Below are 24608 nucleotides of genomic sequence, written 5' to 3'. Positions count from 1 at the left end.
AGTCGCTCTGGATAAGAGCGTCTGCTAAATTATGTAAATGTAAATGTAATGGAGGTGTTGGAGAGTGTTTTTACCTTTTTGATCTTGAAGTTGAGTTTGTGATTGGTCAAATGTTTTAAAGTTGTATAATTTATCTGAAAAGGGGTCTGTATGACAATGTGTCTAAGGCTGGGGCTAGGAGCTGGGGCTAGGAGCTGGGGGCTGGGGCTGTGGGCTGGGGGCTGGGGCTGGGGGCTGGGGGCTAGGTGCTGGGGGCTGGGGATGGGGGCACGTCTGGGCTAAGGTAGTTTGATAGTGTCTGTATTTCAACGTTTTATCATTATCTGCACAGGGGAGGACTTTATACTGTGTCTAGGGATTAAGAGTTTGAGAGTGTCTGCACCTTTATAGTTGATCTTGAAACCGATAGATCCCACGCTCTCATCAGACTGAAGGTGCAGCCACATTTGATGGGACATGCTGACAATAAGGTCAGGCACGAAGCTGCCCGTCAGCCTGCAGATAAGAGCACAATACAGACAATAGCCTGTCACAATACTGCCCTTCAGCCAATCAGATCGGTTGTTATTGTAAATAAGAATCTGTTCTTAATTTACTTATCTGTCTAAATACAGGTTCAATACATATAAATAAGAGACAGGGTTATCGTAAAAGCTATTTACCTTTTCTAAACAACCAGGCATGTAAGAGAGACTTGAAAATAAGTAATTATTGTAAACAACAAACATGTTTATTAGGTAGGGTTAATAATAACATTTGATAACAACGTGGAACGTCAGTAGACTTAATTGAACCATAAAACAATAGACATGTTTATTAGTTAGGGTTAATATTAACATGTTATAACAACGTGGAACGTAAGTTGACTTAAACCATTAAACAACAGACATGTTTATTAGTTAGGGTTAATATTAACATTTTATATCAACGTGGAACGTAAGTTGACTTAAACCATTAAACAACAGACATGTTTATGAGTTAGGGTTAATATTAAGATTTTATAACAACGTGGAACATAAGTGGACTTAATTAAACCATTAAACAACAGGTATGTTTATTAGTTAGGGTTAATATTAACATTTTATTACAATGTGGAACGTAAGTGGACTTAATTAAACCATTAAACAACAGACATGTTTATTAGTTAGGGTTAATATTAACATTTTATATCAACGTGGAACATAAGTTGACTTAATTAAACCATTAAACAACAGACATGTTTATTAGTTAGGGTTAATATTAACATTTTATAACAATGTGGAACGTAAGTGGACTTAAGTAAACCATTAAACAACAGACATGTTTATTAGTTAGGGTTAATATTAACATTTTATATCAACGTGGAACATAAGTTGACTTAATTAAACCATTAAACAACAGACATGTTTATTAGGTAGGGTTAATATTAACATTTTATAACATGGAATGTAAGTTGACTTAATTAAACCATTAAACAACAGACATGTTTATTAGTTAGGGTTAATATTAACATTTTGTAACAACATGGAACATAAGTTGACTTAATTAAACCATTAAACAACAGACATGTTTATTAGTTAGGGTTAATATTAACATTTTATAACAACGTGGAACGTAAGTGGACTTAATTAAACCATCAAACAACAGACATGTTTATTTAAGTATAATCTCCCAGCTAGATTTGGTTCTGGGATCTGAGGATAATTCAAGCATTATACTTACACTTGTATTATCGTTCTTGAATCCCCAACCTCCCCTCCGTCTCCAATGGTTAATGAGTCATAGCCGATCTCCAGGTCAAACTCCTCAAAGTTGATCTGGATAACCTGTTGAAGTATATTGATTACAATTTATTTTCTTATTCGTCATTTCATGGAAACATCCGACGGTAAAGTTTGTCTGCCAGAGTAACATATACGGTACATGCATACACACAACATATAATGATAACGTATTTTATACTCATTTATATTATACACATTATTCATTGGACAACAAAATGAATGCATCACTTATTTGACTTGATTGATTTCTCTTGAGTCCAGCAGAAATAAACAGTGTGTTCATTTGAATGCCTGTATAATAAGACATGGTATCTGGTAAATGACAGCTAATCCACCCCTGATACAAAGCTTTAGAGAAGATAACAGCAACACAATCACAATCCATCCAGCTACTGTATGCATTGGTATTAAATCATCATGTCACAATATGAGATCAGAGAATCATTCAACATTTACCTCAAATCACATTCCTAACAGACATACTACCAGCTGGTGATTTTCATAAACACACCTTTGGGAGAATGTTTAGAATCACATTAATTCAAGTAATTTTCAGATGTTTACTAAATATCCACCCACAGCTTTCAGTTCACAATGAGTGAAAGATAATTAAATCAAACACAAAGAAAAGAAATGAATCCTACAAGTCCTATCAAACAGATGATGTAATCAGGTAGACACGTGTGTTTCTCGCACCAAAAGCAAGGCCATGAATTGTTCAAACCAGAAGCACTGCAAATGGTCTTCAGGGAGGACTTTATAGATTGCTAATGGCATGGTCTTGACAAGCCGCTCAGAACACAAATCAAATATTGAGAAGCAATCATGCAAAGATACAACTTGAGATTCACTTATTGACTGAAATAATGAATTGCCTTTCAGTCTTCCCTTTTATAAATATTCTGGTCACAGTCAGCTACGACTGCTTCCTGAATGGCACCCTATTTACCAGAGCCATATGGGCCCTGGTCAAAAGTAGTGTATTATATAGGGAATAGTGTGCTATTTGGGATGCAGTCATAGCTGACTGTGACCGAGCTACTTTCCTCCCTTTATTTAATCGTACACAGAACCAAATATAATATGACACATGCAGGGAGGCTTTTAACACAACCAAATATAATATGACACATGCAAGGAGGCTTAATCTGAATTAAGAAAAACCCACATGAAGCTGAGATTAAAGCTTTAAATTGCCACGCATGTCACATCTGTTGATGACAACAGCAAAAATGATGGCAACATGCTTCTGTTGTTCTCTAGGACCGTGTAGCGTCTGTGCTTTGGGACAGGACAGGACATTGTCTTTGTATAGTGCACTTTACCAAATGGCCACTGGTCAAAGGTAGTGCACTAAATAGGGTAAACGGGTGCCATTTGGGATGCACCATATGCCTGCAGTGTGTTCATGTAAAAAAACCAAAACATTCTAATTAGCAATGCAGACACACTGCATAATTATCCTAATGACGTTAGGTAACGTTAGCTAACACATGGTAATGTAATACATAGATAATGATTTCAATGTCAACGAGAGACTGGGAGAGCATAGGAGAGCTGACAGGTAAGGGCTTAAGCATATTATCCATACCTTATTGGGGTCACCAGCAGTGATAACCCACACACAGTGGGAATTACTCTCGTACTGGATGGGGAAATTGGGAGACGTGAAAGTCCCCGATGGACCATGGAGAGTTGATCCGCACGTTTTCACTGAAAGAAGAGAAAGGAGTGAAATGTTTATATGCAGAGAGGGAATAATACATTGTGTAAAGGCCTGCTGGTGTAATACTCTCTGCTATCATACAATATTAACAGAGTTAAAGGATTGACCATTAGAATCTGCATATATCCACAGGCCCTGGTTTAATCAAAGCATGTATCTAGATTAGATGCACCGGGCGGAGGGCCTCACCTTTGCAGACAGGTCTGTGGTCGCTCCAAGCAGCGAACACCTCCGCTACCCTCTGACAGGTGATGGTTTTGGAGCCTTGCAGCACATGGTCCTCATCACAGGTAAACTGAGCCGTTGCTCCAATGCTTGAACAGATAACAACACATTCATGTAATAAATGAATGAACAGATAACAACAAATTCATGTAATAAATGAAGTCTTTACAAAAGAGAAAACGGTTGAGAGGAGCTCCTCCCACACACTCTAATATAATAAGAAGCTTTTGGATCGCTTGGAATAAGGACTGAGGACATATTATGGACAGATGGACTGAGGCCATAATATGGACAGATGGACTGAGGACATATTATGGACAGATGGACTGAGGACATATTATGGACAGATGGACTGAGGACATATTATGGACAGATGGACTGAGGCCATATTATGGACAGATGGACTGAGGACATATTATGGACAGATGGACTGAAGACATATTATGGACAGATGGACTGAGGACATATTATGGACAGATAGACTGAGGACATATTATGGACAGATGGATTGAGGACATATTATGGACAGATAAACTGAGGACATATTATGGACAGATGGATTGAGGACATATTATGGACAGATGGATTGAGGACATATTATGGACGGACTGAAGCCTTAACTGCAAATGGCATTAAAATATATAGTTTTCACTCTGTTTTACTAGGGCTATAGTCTAGAGGTTTTATTCTGGCTGCATCTCACAGGGCACTACTTTTGACCAGGGCCCATTTGGGACACAACCCATGGCAGGTAGACAGGCATGTTTAGTTACAGATGAGCTCACCTGAAGTCGGAGCCGCTGCGTTTGCCGTTCTCAGGTTCCCCCGGGTCCGGGCAATAATTGGACACCTGTTTAATTCCTCCTTCATTCACTGTAGGAACACGATAACAGGTAGAACCACAATGCACTGTTAATGGTTATCATGATTATTGATTCACTATAGAAACACACCAATCAGGTAGAACCACAATGCACTGTTACTGGTTATCAGGATTATTGATTCACTATAGAAACACACCAATCAGGTAGAACCACAATGCACTGTTACTGGTTATCAGGCTTATTGATTCACTATAGAAACACACCAATCAGGTAGAACCATAATGCACTGTTACTGGTTATCAGGCTTATTGATTCACTATAGAAACACACCAATCAGGTAGACCCATAATGAACGGTTGGGAAAACAATTAGATAACACATTGTGGGAGGAAATGAGCACCATTAATTGGAGCTACATGTACAGTACTAATATTTACTAAGGTCATCTATTGGTTATCCTTGAAGTCCTTGAAGAGGAGGAGGAGGAGAGGAGATGAGAGGAGAGGAGAGGAGAGGAGAGGAGAGGAGAGGAGAGGAGAGGAGAGGAGAGGAGAGGAGAGGAGAGGAGAGGAGAGGAGAGGAGAGGAGAGGAGAGGAGAGGAGAGGAGAGGAGAGGAGAGGAGAGGAGAGGAGAGGGGCGAGAGAGGAGGAAGAGGAGGAGAGAAAATCTTTGTAGGAAACTCACCACAATCATGTATTCAATTGTATATGTCATACAAATACACCACTAACATACAGTATAAGGTAAAACACACAGTCTTACCAGATCCTTATTAGAAGGCTTATTAGATTTTTCTAGAAATAATACACGATTCTTATCTGATTTTCATGACTCTTTTCCACATGGGTATCCAGCCTACCTTTACAGAGTAATGGGGGGCGTTTGTCAAAAAGACCTTTTGAGTTCCACGTAGAACCCTTTACACAGACGGTTCTACATGGAACCCAAAATACATATATATTTTTTTACTTCGTGATATCCAAATTGGTAGCTACAGTCTTGTCCCATCACTGCAACTCCCCTACGGACTCGGGAGAGGCAAAGGTCGAGAGCCGTGCATCCCCCGAAACAGGATCCTGCCAAGCCGCATTGCTTCTTGACACACTGCTCGCTTAACCTGGAAGCCAGCCGCACCAATGTGTCGGAGGAAACACTGTCCAGCTGGCGACCGAAGTCAGCTTGCAGGCGCCCTGCCCGCCACAAGGATTTGCTAGAGCGCGATGGGACAAGGAAATCCCGGCCGGCCAAACCCTCCCCTGACCCGGAGGACGCTGAGCCAATTGTGCACTGCCTCATGGGTCTCCCGGTCACGGCCAGCTGTGACACAGCCTGGGAGCGAACCCGGGTCTGTAGTGACGCCTCAAGCACTGCAGTGCCTTAGAACGCTGTGCCACTCGGGAGGCCCTGGAACCCAAAATATGGAACAAGAAAGGGTTCTCCTAGCTAAATGCCCTTATATAAATACCAAATGATGCCCCAGCTTAAAACAAAGAACTTCACATCTCAAACAAATAGTCCACACACACACACACACACACAGACACACACAGTAAACTATTAGCGTAAAGATAAATAGGAAACTTACTCAAAGACAGTTTGTTATTGTTGTCCTTTCCCAGTAATAACTTTACCCCTCTGGATTTCAGCTCTCCAGAGCTTTTCACTGGTCGAGAGCAATAAAAAACATTTCATTAGATAAAATAAAGTTCCAGTATTAGATGAGAGGAAGACAGTGGTGGTTTTAGTTCAGTAATAACACACAGCCCCTATGAGGAACCAACATCAAGAATAATTGCTATCGGATTCATATTTGTTTCAGAAAAGTGGGCCATTACCCCTGCTACATGCAGAATAGGGTGATATTTCGGTGGCAGACCCTGACTTCATTGATCATTCCATAAAAATTATATTTGATTTATTGTTCTTGCAACTGACGTGTTTAATGGGGTGAAAATGTATGCAACTGAATCCAAACTGATATACCTTTTGTGAATATGAATGAGTAGAATATAATATAACAGCATGAATCTGAAAACACAGTGCAGCAACCTTCTAGGACTCTCCAAGACAGGGCCACTGCTTTTTTTTCCATTCTTCCCCTCTAATCAGGGACTTGGACGTGGGACGCCAAGTGGGTGCAATTAATTATCAGATACAACATAAAACTGTCACTGGGAAATGTCTTGTGACATACAATAATTTCAACACAAACAGGCCAACCAACATTACACAGCTACTGAGTCCTAAATGGCACCCTTTTCCCTTTATAGTGCACTACCTTTCCCTTTTCAGTGCACCTATAGGGATCTGTTCAAAAGTAGTGCACTATATAGGGGGAAAAGGTGCAATTTGGGATGCATCCAGTGTGAGGACAAAGCCAGGTGCTGTAAGCCACGGTCGTACCTACACAGAGTAACTGCCAGAAGCTAACAAGGGACTGTGTCTAGCACAGTCGTACATATCAAGGCCGAATGGATTTGATGTGTCTTCCTTCCCCTCTCTCTATTTGAAGTCAAACATCCTGAATTAATTAATATATATTTTTAAAAGAATAACAAAGAGTTCTGTCTAGTTGGTGATCTTTGATAGCATCTGTAACATGCTTTTGGCTTGGCATACAGCCAATTACTTTCTAGTCTCTGTATGCATCCCAAATGGCACCCTATATGCTCTGGTCAAAAGTAGTGCACTATGTAGGGAATAGGGTGCCATTCTCTGGTCCAAATTAGTGCACTATGTAGGGAATAGGGTGCCATTTGGGACACACAATCTATCTTGCAAATCTACACTTTAATGTGATGATTGAATAAGGCAGAGGAAATAGTTTGCCTCTGACCCAACACTACACAATAGTCCCTATATAACTCTGACCCAACACTACACAGTAGTCCCTATATAACTCTGACCCAACACTACACAGTAGTCCCTATATAACTCTGACCCAACACTACACAGTAGTCCCTATAAAACTCTGACCCAACACTACACAGTAGTCCCTATATAACTCTGACCCAACACTAAACTGTAGTCCCTATATAACTCTGACCCAACACTACACAGTAGTCCCTATATAATTCTGACACAACACTACACAGTAGACTACCTATATAACTCTGACCCAACACTACACAGTAGTCCCTATATAACTCTGACCCAACACTACACAGTAGTCCCTATATAACTCTGACCCAACACTACACTGTAGTCCCTATGTAACTCTGACCCAACACTACACAGTAGTCCATATATAACTCTGACCCAACACTACACAGTAGTCCCTATATAACTCTGACCCAACACTACACAGTAGTCCCTATATAACTCTGACCCAACACTACACAGTAGTCCCTATATAACTCTGACCCAACACTACACTGTAGTCCCTATGTAACTCTGACCCAACACTACACAGTAGTCCCTATATAACTCTGACCCAACACTACACTGTAGTCCCTATGTAACTCTGACCCAACACTACACAGTAGTCCCTATATAACTCTGACCCAACACTACACAGTAGTCCCTATATAACTCTGACCCAACACTACACTGTAGTCCCTATGTAACTCTGACCCAACACTACACAGTAGTCCCTATATAACTCTGACCCAACACTACACAGTAGTCCCTATATAACTCTGACCCAACACTACACAGTAGTCCCTACATAACTCTGACCCAACACTACACAATAGTCCTTACATAACTCTGACCCAACACTACACAGTAGTCTACCTATATATATCTATCCCAACACTACACTGTAGTCCCTACATATCTCTGACCCAACACTACACAGTAGTCCATATATAACTCTGACCCAACACTACACAGTAGTCCCTATATAACTCTGACCAAACACTACACAGTAGTCTACCTATATAACTCTGACCCAACACTACACAGTAGTCCCTATAAATATCTGACCCAACACTTCACAGTAGTCCCTATATAACTCTGACCCAACACTACACAATAGTCCATATATATAACTGACCCAACACTACACAATAGTCCCTATATAACTCTGACCCAACACTACACAGTAGTCTACCTATATAACTCTGACCCAACACAACACTGTAGTCCCTATATAACTCTGACCCAACACTACACAGTAGTCCCTATATAACTCTGACCCAACACTACACAGTAGTCTACCTATATAACTCTGACCCAACACTACACAATAGTCCCTATATAACTCTGACCCAACACTACACAGTAGTCCCTATATAACTCTGACCCAACACTACACAGTAGTCCCTATATAACTCTTACCCAACACTACACAGTAGTCCCTATATAACTCTGACCCAACACTACACAGTAGTCCCTATAAAACTCTGACCCAACACTACACAGTAGTCCCTATATAACTCTGACCCAACAATACACTGTAGTCCCTATATAACTCTGACCCAACACTAAACTGTAGTCCCTATATAACTCTGACCCAACACTACACAGTAGTCCCTATATAATTCTGACACAACACTACACAGTAGACTACCTATATAACTCTGACCCAACACTACACAGTAGTCCCTATATAACTCTGACCCAACACTACACAGTAGTCCCTATATAACTCTGACCCAACACTACACTGTAGTCCCTATGTAACTCTGACCCAACACTACACAGTAGTCCATATATAACTCTGACCCAACACTACACTGTAGTCCCTATATAACTCTGACCCAACACTACACAGTAGTCCCTATATAACTCTGACCCAACACTACACAGTAGTCACTATATAACTCTGACCCAACACTACACAGTAGTCCCTACATAACTCTGACCCAACACTACACAGTAGTCCTTACATAACTCTGACCCAACACTACACAGTAGTCTACCTATATAACTCTATCCCAACACTACACTGTAGTCCCTACATATCTCTGACCCAACACTACACAGTAGTCCATATATAACTCTGACCCAACACTACACAGTAGTCCCTATATAACTCTGACCAAACACTACACAGTAGTCTACCTATATAACTCTGACCCAACACTACACAGTAGTCCCTATAAATCTCTGACCCAACACTACACAGTAGTCCCTATATAACTCTGACCCAACACTACACAATAGTCCATATATATAACTGACCCAACACTACACAATAGTCCCTATATAACTCTGACCCAACACTACACAGTAGTCTACCTATATAAATCTGACCCAACACAACACTGTAGTCCCTATATTACTCTGACCCAACACTACACAGTAGTCCCTATATAACTCTGACCCAACACTACACAGTAGTCTACCTATATAACTCTGACCCAACACTACACAATAGTCCCTATATAACTCTGACCCAACACTACACAGTAGTCCCTATATAACTCTGACCCAACACTAGACAGTAGTCCCTATATAACTCTTACTCAACACTACACAGTAGTCCCTATATAACTCTGACCCAACACTAAACAGTAGTCCCTATATAACTCTGACCCAACACTACACAGTAGTCCCTATATAACTTTGACCCAACACTACACAGTAGTCCCTATAAAACTCTGACCCAACACTACACAGTAGTCCCTATATAACTCTGACCCAACACTAAACTGTAGTCCCTATATAACTCTGACCCAACACTACACAGTAGTCCCTATATAACTCTGACCCAACACTACACAATAGTCCCTATATAACTCTGACCAAACACTACACAGTAGTCCCTATATAACTCTGACCCAACACTACACAGTAGTCCCTATATAACTCTGACCCAACACTACACAGTAGTCCCTATAAAACTCTGACCCAACACTACACAGTAGTCCCTATATAACTCTGACCCAACACTAAACTGTAGTCCCTATATAACTCTGACCCAACACTACACAGTAGTCCCTATATAATTCTGACACAACACTACACAGTAGACTACCTATATAACTCTGACCCAACACTACACAGTAGTCCCTATATAACTCTGACCCAACACTACACAGTAGTCCCTATATAACTCTGACCCAACACTACACTGTAGTCCCTATGTAACTCTGACCCAACACTACACAGTAGTCCATATATAACTCTGACCCAACACTACACAGTAGTCCCTATATAACTCTGACCCAACACTACACTGTAGTCCCTATGTAACTCTGACCCAACACTACACAGTAGTCCCTATATAACTCTGACCCAACACTACACAGTAGTCCCTATATAACTCTGACCCAACACTACACAGTAGTCCCTACATAACTCTGACCCAACACTACACAGTAGTCCTTACATAACTCTGACCCAACACTACACAGTAGTCTACCTATATAACTCTATCCCAACACTACACTGTAGTCCCTACATATCTCTGACCCAACACTACACAGTAGTCCATATATAACTCTGACCCAACACTACACAGTAGTCCCTATATAACTCTGACCAAACACTACACAGTAGTCTACCTATATAACTCTGACCCAACACTACACAGTAGTCCCTATAAATCTCTGACCCAACACTACACAGTAGTCCCTATATAACTCTGACCCAACACTACACAATAGTCCATATATATAACTGACCCAACACTACACAATAGTCCCTATATAACTCTGACCCAACACTACACAGTAGTCCCTACATAACTCTGACCCAACACTACACAGTAGTCCTTACATAACTCTGACCCAACACTACACAGTAGTCTACCTATATAACTCTATCCCAACACTACACTGTAGTCCCTACATATCTCTGACCCAACACTACACAGTAGTCCATATATAACTCTGACCCAACACTACACAGTAGTCCCTATATAACTCTGACCAAACACTACACAGTAGTCTACCTATATAACTCTGACCCAACACTACACAGTAGTCCCTATAAATCTCTGACCCAACACTACACAGTAGTCCCTATATAACTCTGACCCAACACTACACAATAGTCCATATATATAACTGACCCAACACTACACAATAGTCCCTATATAACTCTGACCCAACACTACACAGTAGTCTACCTATATAAATCTGACCCAACACAACACTGTAGTCCCTATATTACTCTGACCCAACACTACACAGTAGTCCCTATATAACTCTGACCCAACACTACACAGTAGTCTACCTATATAACTCTGACCCAACACTACACAATAGTCCCTATATAACTCTGACCCAACACTACACAGTAGTCCCTATATAACTCTGACCCAACACTACACAGTAGTCCCTATATAACTCTTACTCAACACTACACAGTAGTCCCTATATAACTCTGACCCAACACTACACAGTAGTCCCTATATAACTCTGACCCAACACTACACAGTAGTCCCTATATAACTTTGACCCAACACTACACAGTAGTCCCTATAAAACTCTGACCCAACACTACACAGTAGTCCCTATATAACTCTGACCCAACACTAAACTGTAGTCCCTATATAACTCTGACCCAACACTACACAGTAGTCCCTATATAACTCTGACCCAACACTACACAATAGTCCCTATATAACTCTGACCAAACACTACACAGTAGTCCCTATATAACTTTGACCCAACACTACACAGTAGTCCCTATAAAACTCTGACCCAACACTACACAGTAGTCCCTATATAACTCTGACCCAACACTAAACTGTAGTCCCTATATAACTCTGACCCAACACTACACAGTAGTCCCTATATAACTCTGACCCAACACTACACAATAGTCCCTATATAACTCTGACCAAACACTACACAGTAGTCCCTATATAACTCTGACCCAACACTACACAGTAGTCCCTATATAACTCTGACCCAACACTACACAGTAGTCCCTATAAAACTCTGACCCAACACTACACAGTAGTCCCTATATAACTCTGACCCAACACTAAACTGTAGTCCCTATATAACTCTGACCCAACACTACACAGTAGTCCCTATATAATTCTGACACAACACTACACAGTAGACTACCTATATAACTCTGACCCAACACTACACAGTAGTCCCTATATAACTCTGACCCAACACTACACAGTAGTCCCTATATAACTCTGACCCAACACTACACTGTAGTCCCTATGTAACTCTGACCCAACACTACACAGTAGTCCATATATAACTCTGACCCAACACTACACAGTAGTCCCTATATAACTCTGACCCAACACTACACTGTAGTCCCTATGTAACTCTGACCCAACACTACACAGTAGTCCCTATATAACTCTGACCCAACACTACACAGTAGTCCCTATATAACTCTGACCCAACACTACACAGTAGTCCCTACATAACTCTGACCCAACACTACACAGTAGTCCTTACATAACTCTGACCCAACACTACACAGTAGTCTACCTATATAACTCTATCCCAACACTACACTGTAGTCCCTACATATCTCTGACCCAACACTACACAGTAGTCCATATATAACTCTGACCCAACACTACACAGTAGTCCCTATATAACTCTGACCAAACACTACACAGTAGTCTACCTATATAACTCTGACCCAACACTACACAGTAGTCCCTATAAATCTCTGACCCAACACTACACAGTAGTCCCTATATAACTCTGACCCAACACTACACAATAGTCCATATATATAACTGACCCAACACTACACAATAGTCCCTATATAACTCTGACCCAACACTACACAGTAGTCCCTACATAACTCTGACCCAACACTACACAGTAGTCCTTACATAACTCTGACCCAACACTACACAGTAGTCTACCTATATAACTCTATCCCAACACTACACTGTAGTCCCTACATATCTCTGACCCAACACTACACAGTAGTCCATATATAACTCTGACCCAACACTACACAGTAGTCCCTATATAACTCTGACCAAACACTACACAGTAGTCTACCTATATAACTCTGACCCAACACTACACAGTAGTCCCTATAAATCTCTGACCCAACACTACACAGTAGTCCCTATATAACTCTGACCCAACACTACACAATAGTCCATATATATAACTGACCCAACACTACACAATAGTCCCTATATAACTCTGACCCAACACTACACAGTAGTCTACCTATATAAATCTGACCCAACACAACACTGTAGTCCCTATATTACTCTGACCCAACACTACACAGTAGTCCCTATATAACTCTGACCCAACACTACACAGTAGTCTACCTATATAACTCTGACCCAACACTACACAATAGTCCCTATATAACTCTGACCCAACACTACACAGTAGTCCCTATATAACTCTGACCCAACACTACACAGTAGTCCCTATATAACTCTTACTCAACACTACACAGTAGTCCCTATATAACTCTGACCCAACACTACACAGTAGTCCCTATATAACTCTGACCCAACACTACACAGTAGTCCCTATATAACTTTGACCCAACACTACACAGTAGTCCCTATAAAACTCTGACCCAACACTACACAGTAGTCCCTATATAACTCTGACCCAACACTAAACTGTAGTCCCTATATAACTCTGACCCAACACTACACAGTAGTCCCTATATAACTCTGACCCAACACTACACAATAGTCCCTATATAACTCTGACCAAACACTACACAGTAGTCCCTATATAACTCTGACCCAACACTACACAGTAGTCCCTATATAACTCTGACCCAACACTACACAGTAGTCCCTATAAAACTCTGACCCAACACTACACAGTAGTCCCTATATAACTCTGACCCAACACTAAACTGTAGTCCCTATATAACTCTGACCCAACACTACACAGTAGTCCCTATATAATTCTGACACAACACTACACAGTAGACTACCTATATAACTCTGACCCAACACTACACAGTAGTCCCTATATAACTCTGACCCAACACTACACAGTAGTCCCTATATAACTCTGACCCAACACTACACTGTAGTCCCTATGTAACTCTGACCCAACACTACACAGTAGTCCATATATAACTCTGACCCAACACTACACAGTAGTCCCTATATAACTCTGACCCAACACTACACTGTAGTCCCTATGTAACTCTGACCCAACACTACACAGTAGTCCCTATATAACTCTGACCCAACACTACACAGTAGTCCCTATATAACTCTGACCCAACACTACACAGTAGTCCCTACATAACTCTGACCCAACACTACACAGTAGTCCTTACATAACTCTGACCCAACACTACACAGTAGTCTACCTATATAACTCTATCCCAACACTACACTGTAGTCCCTACATATCTCTGACCCAACACTACACAGTAGTCCATATATAACTCTGACCCAACACTACACAGTAGTCCCTATATAACTCTGACCAAACACTACACAGTAGTCTACCTATATAACTCTGACCCAACACTACACAGTAGTCCCTATAAATCTCTGACCCAACACTACACAGTAGTCTCTATATAACTCTGACCCAACACTACACAATAGTCCATATATATAACTGACCCAACACTACACAATAGTCCCTATATAACTCTGACCCAACACTACACAGTAGTCCCTATATAACTCTGACCCAACACTACACAGTAGTCCCTATATAACTCTTACCCAACACTACACAGTAGTCCCTATATAACTCTGACCCAACATTACACAATAGTCCCTATAAAACTCTGACCCAACACTACACAGTAGTCCCTATATAACTCTGACCCAACACTACACTGTAGTCCCTATATAACTCTGACCCAACACTACACAGTAGTCCCTATATAAATCTGACACAACACTACACAGTAGACTACCTATATAACTCTGACCAAACACTACAGAGTAGTCCATATATAAATCTGACCCAACACTACACAGTAGACTTCTAATATAACTCTGACCCAACACTACCCAGTAGTCCCTATATAACTCTGACCCAACACTACACAGTAGTCCATATATACATCTAACCCAACACTACACAGTAGTCCCTATATAACTCTGACCCAACACTACACAGTAGTCTCTATATAACTTTGACCCAACACTACACAGTAGTCCCTATATAACTCTGACACAATACTACACAGTAGTCCCTATATAACTCTGACCCAACACTACACTGTAGTCCCTATATAACTCTGACCCAACACTACACAGTAGTCCCTATATAAATCTGACACAACACTACACAGTAGACTACCTATATAACTCTGACCCAACACTACACAGTAGTCCCTATAAATCTCTGACCCAACACTACACAGTAGTCCCTATATAACTCTGACCCAACACTACACAATAGTCCATATATATAACTGACCCAACACTACACAATAGTCCCTATATAACTCTGACCCAACACTACACAGTAGTCCCTATATAACTATGACCCAACACTACACAGTAGTCCCTATATAACTCTTACCCAACACTACACAGTAGTCCCTATATAACTCTGACCCAACATTACACAGTAGTCCCTATAAAACTCTGACCCAACACTACACAGTAGTCCCTATATAACTCTGACCCAACACTACACTGTAGTCCCTATATAACTCTGACCCAACACTACACAGTAGTCCCTATATAAATCTGACACAACAGTACACAGTAGACTACCTATATAACTCTGACCAAACACTACAGAGTAGTCCATATATAAATCTGACCCAACACTACACAGTAGACTTCTAATATAACTCTGACCCAACACTACACAGTAGTCCCTATATAACTCTGACCCAACACTACACAGTAGTCCATATATAAATCTAACCCAACACTACACAGTAGTCCCTATATAACTCTGACCCAACACTACACAGTAGTCCCTATATAAATCTGACACAACACTACACAGTAGACTACCTATATAACTCTGACCCAACACTACACAGTAGTCCCTATATAAATCTGACCCAACACTACACAGTAGACTACCTATATAACTCTGACCCAACACTACACAGTAGTCCCTATATAACTCTGACAAAACACTACACAGTAGTCCCTATATAACTCTGACCCAACACTACACAGTAGTCTACCTATATAACTGACCCAACACTACACAGTAGTCCCTATATAACTCTGACCCAACACTACACAGTAGTCCCTATATAACTCTGACCCAACACTACACAGTAGTCCCTATATAACTCTGACCCAACACTACACAGTAGTCCATATATAAATCTGACCCAACACTACACAGTAGTCCCTATATAACTCTGACCCAACACTACACAATAGTCCATATATATAACTGACCCAACACTACACAATAGTCCCTATATAACTCTGACCCAACACTACACAGTAGTCCCTATATAACTATGACCCAACACTACACAGTAGTCCCTATATAACTCTTACCCAACACTACACAGTAGTCCCTATATAACTCTGACCCAACATTACACAGTAGTCCCTATAAAACTCTGACCCAACACTACACAGTAGTCCCTATATAACTCTGACCCAACACTACACTGTAGTCCCTATATAACTCTGACCCAACACTACACAGTAGTCCCTATATAAATCTGACACAACACTACACAGTAGACTACCTATATAACTCTGACCAAACACTACAGAGTAGTCCATATATAAATCTGACCCAACACTACACAGTAGACTTCTAATATAACTCTGACCCAACACTACACAGTAGTCCCTATATAACTCTGACCCAACACTACACAGTAGTCCATATATAAATCTAACCCAACACTACACAGTAGTCCCTATATAACTCTGACCCAACACTACACAGTAGTCCCTATATAAATCTGACACAACACTACACAGTAGACTACCTATATAACTCTGACCCAACACTACACAGTAGTCCCTATATAACTCTGACCCAACACTACACAGTAGTCCCTATATAACTCTGACCCAACACTACACAGTAGTCACTATATAACTCTGACCCAACACTACACAGTAGTCCCTACATAACTCTGACCCAACACTACACAGTAGTCCTTACATAACTCTGACCCAACACTACACAGTAGTCTACCTATATAACTCTATCCCAACTCTACACTGTAGTCCCTACATATCTCTGACCCAACACTACACAGTAGTCCATATATAACTCTGACCCAACACTACACAGTAGTCCCTATATAACTCTGACCAAACACTACACAGTAGTCTACCTATATAACTCTGACCCAACACTACACAGTAGTCCCTATAAATCTCTGACCCAACACTACACAGTAGTCCCTATATAACTCTGACCCAACACTACACAATAGTCCATATATATAACTGACCCAACACTACACAATAGTCCCTATATAACTCTGACCCAACACTACACAGTAGTCTACCTATATAAATCTGACCCAACACAACACTGTAGTCCCTATATTACTCTGACCCAACACTACACAGTAGTCCCTATATAACTCTGACCCAACACTACACAGTAGTCTACCTATATAACTCTGACCCAACACTACACAATAGTCCCTATATAACTCTGACCCAACACTACACAGTAGTCCCTATATAACTCTGACCCAACACTACACAGTAGTCCCTATATAACTCTTACTCAACACTACACAGTAGTCCCTATATAACTCTGACCCAACACTACACAGTAGTCCCTATATAACTCTGACCCAACACTACACAGTAGTCCCTATATAACTTTGACCCAACACTACACAGTAGTCCCTATAAAACTCTGACCCAACACTACACAGTAGTCCCTATATAACTCTGACCCAACACTAAACTGTAGTCCCTATATAACTCTGACCCAACACTACACAGTAGTCCCTATATAACTCTGACCCAACACTACACAATAGTCCCTATATAACTCTGACCAAACACTACACAGTAGTCCCTATATAACTCTGACCCAACACTACACAGTAGTCCCTATATAACTCTGACCCAACACTACACAGTAGTCCCTATAAAACTCTGACCCAACACTACACAGTAGTCCCTATATAACTCTGACCCAACACTAAACTGTAGTCCCTATATAACTCTGACCCAACACTACACAGTAGTCCCTATATAATTCTGACACAACACTACACAGTAGACTACCTATATAACTCTGACCCAACACTACACAGTAGTCCCTATATAACTCTGACCCAACACTACACAGTAGTCCCTATATAACTCTGACCCAACACTACACTGTAGTCCCTATGTAACTCTGACCCAACACTACACAGTAGTCCATATATAACTCTGACCCAACACTACACAGTAGTCCCTATATAACTCTGACCCAACACTACACTGTAGTCCCTATGTAACTCTGACCCAACACTACACAGTAGTCCCTATATAACTCTGACCCAACACTACACAGTAGTCCATATATAACTCTGACCCAACACTACACAGTAGTCCCTATATAACTCTGACCCAACACTACACTGTAGTCCCTATATAACTCTGACCCAACACTACACAGTAGTCCCTACATAACTCTGACCCAACACTACACAGTAGTCCTTACATAACTCTGACCCAACACTACACAGTAGTCTACCTATATAACTCTATCCCAACACTACACTGTAGTCCCTACATATCTCTGACCCAACACTACACAGTAGTCCATATATAACTCTGACCCAACACTACACAGTAGTCCCTATATAACTCTGACCAAACACTACACAGTAGTCTACCTATATAACTCTGACCCAACACTACACAGTAGTCCCTATAAATCTCTGACCCAACACTACACAGTAGTCCCTATATAACTCTGACCCAACACTACACAATAGTCCATATATATAACTGACCCAACACTACACAATAGTCCCTATATAACTCTGACCCAACACTACACAGTAGTCCCTATATAACTCTGACCCAACACTACACAGTAGTCCCTATATAACTCTTACCCAACACTACACAGTAGTCCCTATATAACTCTGACCCAACATTACACAGTAGTCCCTATAAAACTCTGACCCAACACTACACAGTAGTCCCTATATAACTCTGACCCAACACTACACTGTAGTCCCTATATAACTCTGACCCAACACTACACAGTAGTCCCTATATAAATCTGACACAACACTACACAGTAGACTACCTATATAACTCTGACCAAACACTACAGAGTAGTCCATATATAAATCTGACCCAACACTACACAGTAGACTTCTAATATAACTCTGACCCAACACTACACAGTAGTCCCTATATAACTCTGACCCAACACTACACAGTAGTCAATATATAAATCTAACCCAACACTACACAGTAGTCCCTATATAACTCTGACCCAACACTACACAGTAGTCTCTATATAACTTTGACCCAACACTACACAGTAGTCCCTATATAACTCTGACCCAATACTACACAGTAGTCCCTATATAACTCTGACCCAACACTACACTGTAGTCCCTATATAACTCTGACCCAACACTACACAGTAGTCCCTATATAAATCTGACACAACACTACACAGTAGACTACCTATATAACTCTGACCCAACACTACACAGTAGTCCCTATAAATCTCTGACCCAACACTACACAGTAGTCCCTATATAACTCTGACCCAACACTACACAATAGTCCATATATATAACTGACCCAACACTACACAATAGTCCCTATATAACTCTGACCCAACACTACACAGTAGTCCCTATATAACTATGACCCAACACTACACAGTAGTCCCTATATAACTCTTACCCAACACTACACAGTAGTCCCTATATAACTCTGACCCAACATTACACAGTAGTCCCTATAAAACTCTGACCCAACACTACACAGTAGTCCCTATATAACTCTGACCCAACACTACACTGTAGTCCCTATATAACTCTGACCCAACACTACACAGTAGTCCCTATATAAATCTGACACAACACTACACAGTAGACTACCTATATAACTCTGACCAAACACTACAGAGTAGTCCATATATAAATCTGACCCAACACTACACAGTAGACTTCTAATATAACTCTGACCCAACACTACACAGTAGTCCCTATATAACTCTGACCCAACACTACACAGTAGTCCATATATAAATCTAACCCAACACTACACAGTAGTCCCTATATAACTCTGACCCAACACTACACAGTAGTCCCTATATAAATCTGACACAACACTACACAGTAGACTACCTATATAACTCTGACCCAACACTACACAGTAGTCCCTATATAAATCTGACCCAACACTACACAGTAGACTACCTATATAACTCTGACCCAACACTACACAGTAGTCCCTATATAACTCTGACCCAACACTACACAGTAGTCCCTATATAACTCTGACCCAACACTACACAGTAGTCTACCTATATAACTGACCCAACACTACACAGTAGTCCCTATATAACTCTGACCCAACACTACACAGTAGTCCCTATATAACTCTGACCCAACACTACACAGTAGTCCCTATATAACTCTGACCCAACACTACACAGTAGTCCATATATAAATCTGACCCAACACTACACAGTAGTCCCTATATAACTCTGACCCAACACTACACAGTAGTCTCTATATAACTCTGACCCAACACTACACAGTAGTCCCTATATAACTCTGACCCAACACTACACAGTAGTCCCTATATAACTCTGACCCAACACTACACTGTAGTCCCTATGTAACTCTGACCCAACACTACACAGTAGTCCCTATATAACTCTGACCCAACACTACACAGTAGTCTACCTATATAACTCTGACCCAACACTACACAGTAGTCCCTACATAACTCTGATCCAACACTACACAGTAGTCCTTACATAACTCTGACCCAACACTACACAGTAGTCTACCTATATAACTCTGTCCAAACACTACACTGTAGTCCCTATATATCTCTGACCCAACACTACACAGTAGTCCCCATATAACTCTGACCCAACACTACACAGTAGTCCCTATATAACTCTGACCAAACACGACACAATAGTCTACCTATATAACTCTGACCCAACAGTACACAGTAGTCCCTATATATCTCTGACCCAACACTACACAGTAGTCCCTATATAACTCTGATCCAACACTACACAATAGTCCATATATATAACTGACCCAACACTACACAGTAGTCTCTATATAACTCTGACCCAACACTACACAGTAGTCCCTATATAACTCTGACCCAACACTACACAGTAGTCTACCTATATAACTCTGACCCAACACTACACTGTAGTCCCTATATAACTCTGACCAAACACTACACAGTAGTCCCTATATAACTCTGACCCAACACTACACAGTAGTCCCTATATATCTCTGACCCAACACTACACAGTAGTCCCCATATAACTCTGACCCAACACTACACAGTAGTCCCTATATAACTCTGACCAAACACGACACAATAGTCTACCTATATAACTCTGACCCAACAGTACACAGTAGTCCCTATATATCTCTGACCCAACACTACACAGTAGTCCCTATATAACTCTGATCCAACACTACACAATAGTCCATATATATAACTGACCCAACACTACACAGTAGTCTCTATATAACTCTGACCCAACACTACACAGTAGTCCCTATATAACTCTGACCCAACACTACACAGTAGTCTACCTATATAACTCTGACCCAACACTACACTGTAGTCCCTATATAACTCTGACCAAACACTACACAGTAGTCCCTATATAACTCTGACCCAACACTACACAGTAGTCCCTATATAAATCTGACCCAACACTACACAGTAGACTACCTATATAACTCTGACCCAACACTACACAGTAGTCCCTATATAACTCTGACCCAACACTACACAGTAGTCTACCTATATAACTCTGACCCAACACTACACATTATTCCCTATATAACTCTGACCCAACACTACACAGTAGTCCCTATATAACTCTGACCCAACACTACACAGTAGTCCCTATATAACTCTGACCCAACACTACACAATAGTCCCTATATAACTCTGACCCAAAACTACACAGTAGTCCCTATATAACTCTGACCCAACACTACGCAGTAGTCTACCTATATAACTCTGAAATATTTCATACCATTGATTATGTTTCTAGGTTTACAGAGAATTGCACTGCATGCTACCAATGGAAAACTCTTCATAAACACAATCATTGAGAAGTTGGTTTTCATGCATGGCCTGGACTGGCAGGCTAGCTGTTAGTTAGACTAGCTGTTAGTCAGGCTAGCTGTTAGTCAGGCTAGCTGTTAGTCAGGATAGCTCTTAGTCAGACTAGCTGTTAGTCAGGCTAGCTGTTAGTCAGGCTAGCTGTTAGTCAGGTTAGCTGTTAGTCAGGCTAGTTGTTAGTCAGGCTAGCTGTTAGTCAGGTTAGCTGTTAGTTAGACTAGCTGTTAGTCAGGATAGCTCTTAGTCAGACTAGCTGTTAGTCAGGCTAGCTGTTAGTCAGGCTAGCTGTTAGTCAGGTTAGCTGTTAGTCAGGCTAGTTGTTAGTCAGGCTAGCTGTTAGTCAGGTTAGCTGTTAGTCAGGCTAGTTGTTAGTCAGGTTAGCTGTTAGTCAGGCTAGTTGTTAGTCAGACTAGCTGTTAGTCAGGCTAGCTGTTAGTTAGACTAGCTGGTAGTCAGGCTAGCTGTTAGTCAGGCTAGCTGTTAGGCTGCTTCATAAACACTATCTTCAAAGTCATGGTAAAGGAGAATGGGAAGGTAATTTATTATTGAAGTGACCCGACACTACACAGTAGTCTACCTATATAACTCTGAAATATTTCATACCATTGATTATGTTTCTAGGTTTACAGAGAATTGCACTGCATGCTACCAATGGAAAACTCTTCATAAACACAATAATTGAGAAGTTGGTTTTCATGCATGGCCTGGACTGGCAGGCTAGCTGTTAGTTAGACTAGCTGTTAGTCAGGCTAGCTGTTAGTCAGGCTAGCTGTTAGTCAGGATAGCTCTTAGTCAGACTAGCTGTTAGTCAGGCTAGCTGTTAGTCAGGCTAGCTGTTAGTCAGGTTAGCTGTTAGTCAGGATAGCTCTTAGTCAGACTAGCTGTTAGTTAGACTAGCTGTTAGTCAGGCTAGCTGTTAGTCAGGCTAGCTGTTAGTCAGGCTAGCTGTTAGTCAGGATAGCTCTTAGTCAGACTAGCTGTTAGTCAGGCTAGCTGTTAGTCAGGCTAGCTGTTAGTCAGGTTAGCTGTTAGTCAGGCTAGTTGTTAGTCAGGCTAGCTGTTAGTCAGTTTAGCTGTTAGTCAGGCTAGTTGTTAGTCAGACTAGCTGTTAGTCAGGCTAGCTGTTAGTTAGACTAGCTGGTAGTCAGGCTAGCTGTTAGTCAGGCTAGCTGTTAGGCTGCTTCATAAACACTATCTTCAAAGTCATGGTAAAGGAGAATGGGAAGGTAATTTATTATTGAAGTCTGTCTGGCTCTGCAGGGTGTTATGGAAGCAGGGTATAATACATTTGAAACATTTGACCCAACAGGGAGGGGCCTTTAGTCTGGAGGGATACAACTAGAACAAAGATCCTTAGTCTTTAACAAACCAGAGAAGAATGAATGGAACTGGTTATTATTCAGTAGACAAGATAAGGATGAAACGCTGTATGGAGACACGAGATCTCCAGAAAAGTAGTAGTTTGAAAGTACTCCTTGGTAAGGGATTATTAGTGGTTATTAGTGATTATTCGTGGTTATTAATGGTTATTAGGGGTTATTAGGGGTTATTAGGCATCAAAGAACAAGGAGGACCTATTGAACATGGAAACACAATAAAGACAATGTAATTGTATGAAGAGTTCCTTGGTCCTCTGGTTGTTATTCAGTTGACAAAGACTTTCAGTTGAAAAAATAACATTTTATAGTTCAAACGTGTCAATGAATTCATTAAATAATTGGTTCATTTTGTCTTACCTTGATACTGAACTGTGAATCCTTTATGTCGATGATTCCTATCAGTCACAAAATGGAGTCTTAGCCAGTTCTTGTTGCTGATGATGGGTGCTGGTATATTCATACCAGATAACCTGCAGGTAAAGATAAAGATATAACACCCTCTGTAATCTGACTGTTCAATCACCAGTCATGTCTGTCCTTTTCCAGATATAACAACCTCTTTAATCTGACTGTTCAATCATCAG

General features: G+C 40.8%; 1 protein-coding gene across 1 annotated transcript in view; it reads right to left on the bottom strand.

Annotated features, from left to right (window-relative positions):
* LOC311126986 (CUB and sushi domain-containing protein 3-like) overlaps window positions 1–24608 on the bottom strand; it is a gene marked incomplete at both ends in the record, with an annotated part of 648334 nt that overhangs the window by 401051 nt on the left and 222675 nt on the right. The window contains 7 exons of the mRNA XM_084158716.1: window positions 383–495; window positions 1702–1805; window positions 3355–3476; window positions 3679–3803; window positions 4500–4587; window positions 6125–6202; window positions 24382–24494. Coding sequence (XP_084014842.1) covers window positions 383–495; window positions 1702–1805; window positions 3355–3476; window positions 3679–3803; window positions 4500–4587; window positions 6125–6202; window positions 24382–24494 — 743 coding nt within the window. The remainder of the gene's footprint in view (window positions 1–382; window positions 496–1701; window positions 1806–3354; window positions 3477–3678; window positions 3804–4499; window positions 4588–6124; window positions 6203–24381; window positions 24495–24608) is intronic.

This window comes from Coregonus lavaretus (assembly GCF_964263955.1).
Source record: "Coregonus lavaretus genome assembly, chromosome: 3".
Classification (NCBI taxonomy): domain Eukaryota; kingdom Metazoa; phylum Chordata; class Actinopteri; order Salmoniformes; family Salmonidae; genus Coregonus; species Coregonus lavaretus.
The sequence above is the reverse complement of the archived record's forward strand: the minus strand, read 5'-3'. Positions and strand labels throughout refer to the sequence as shown.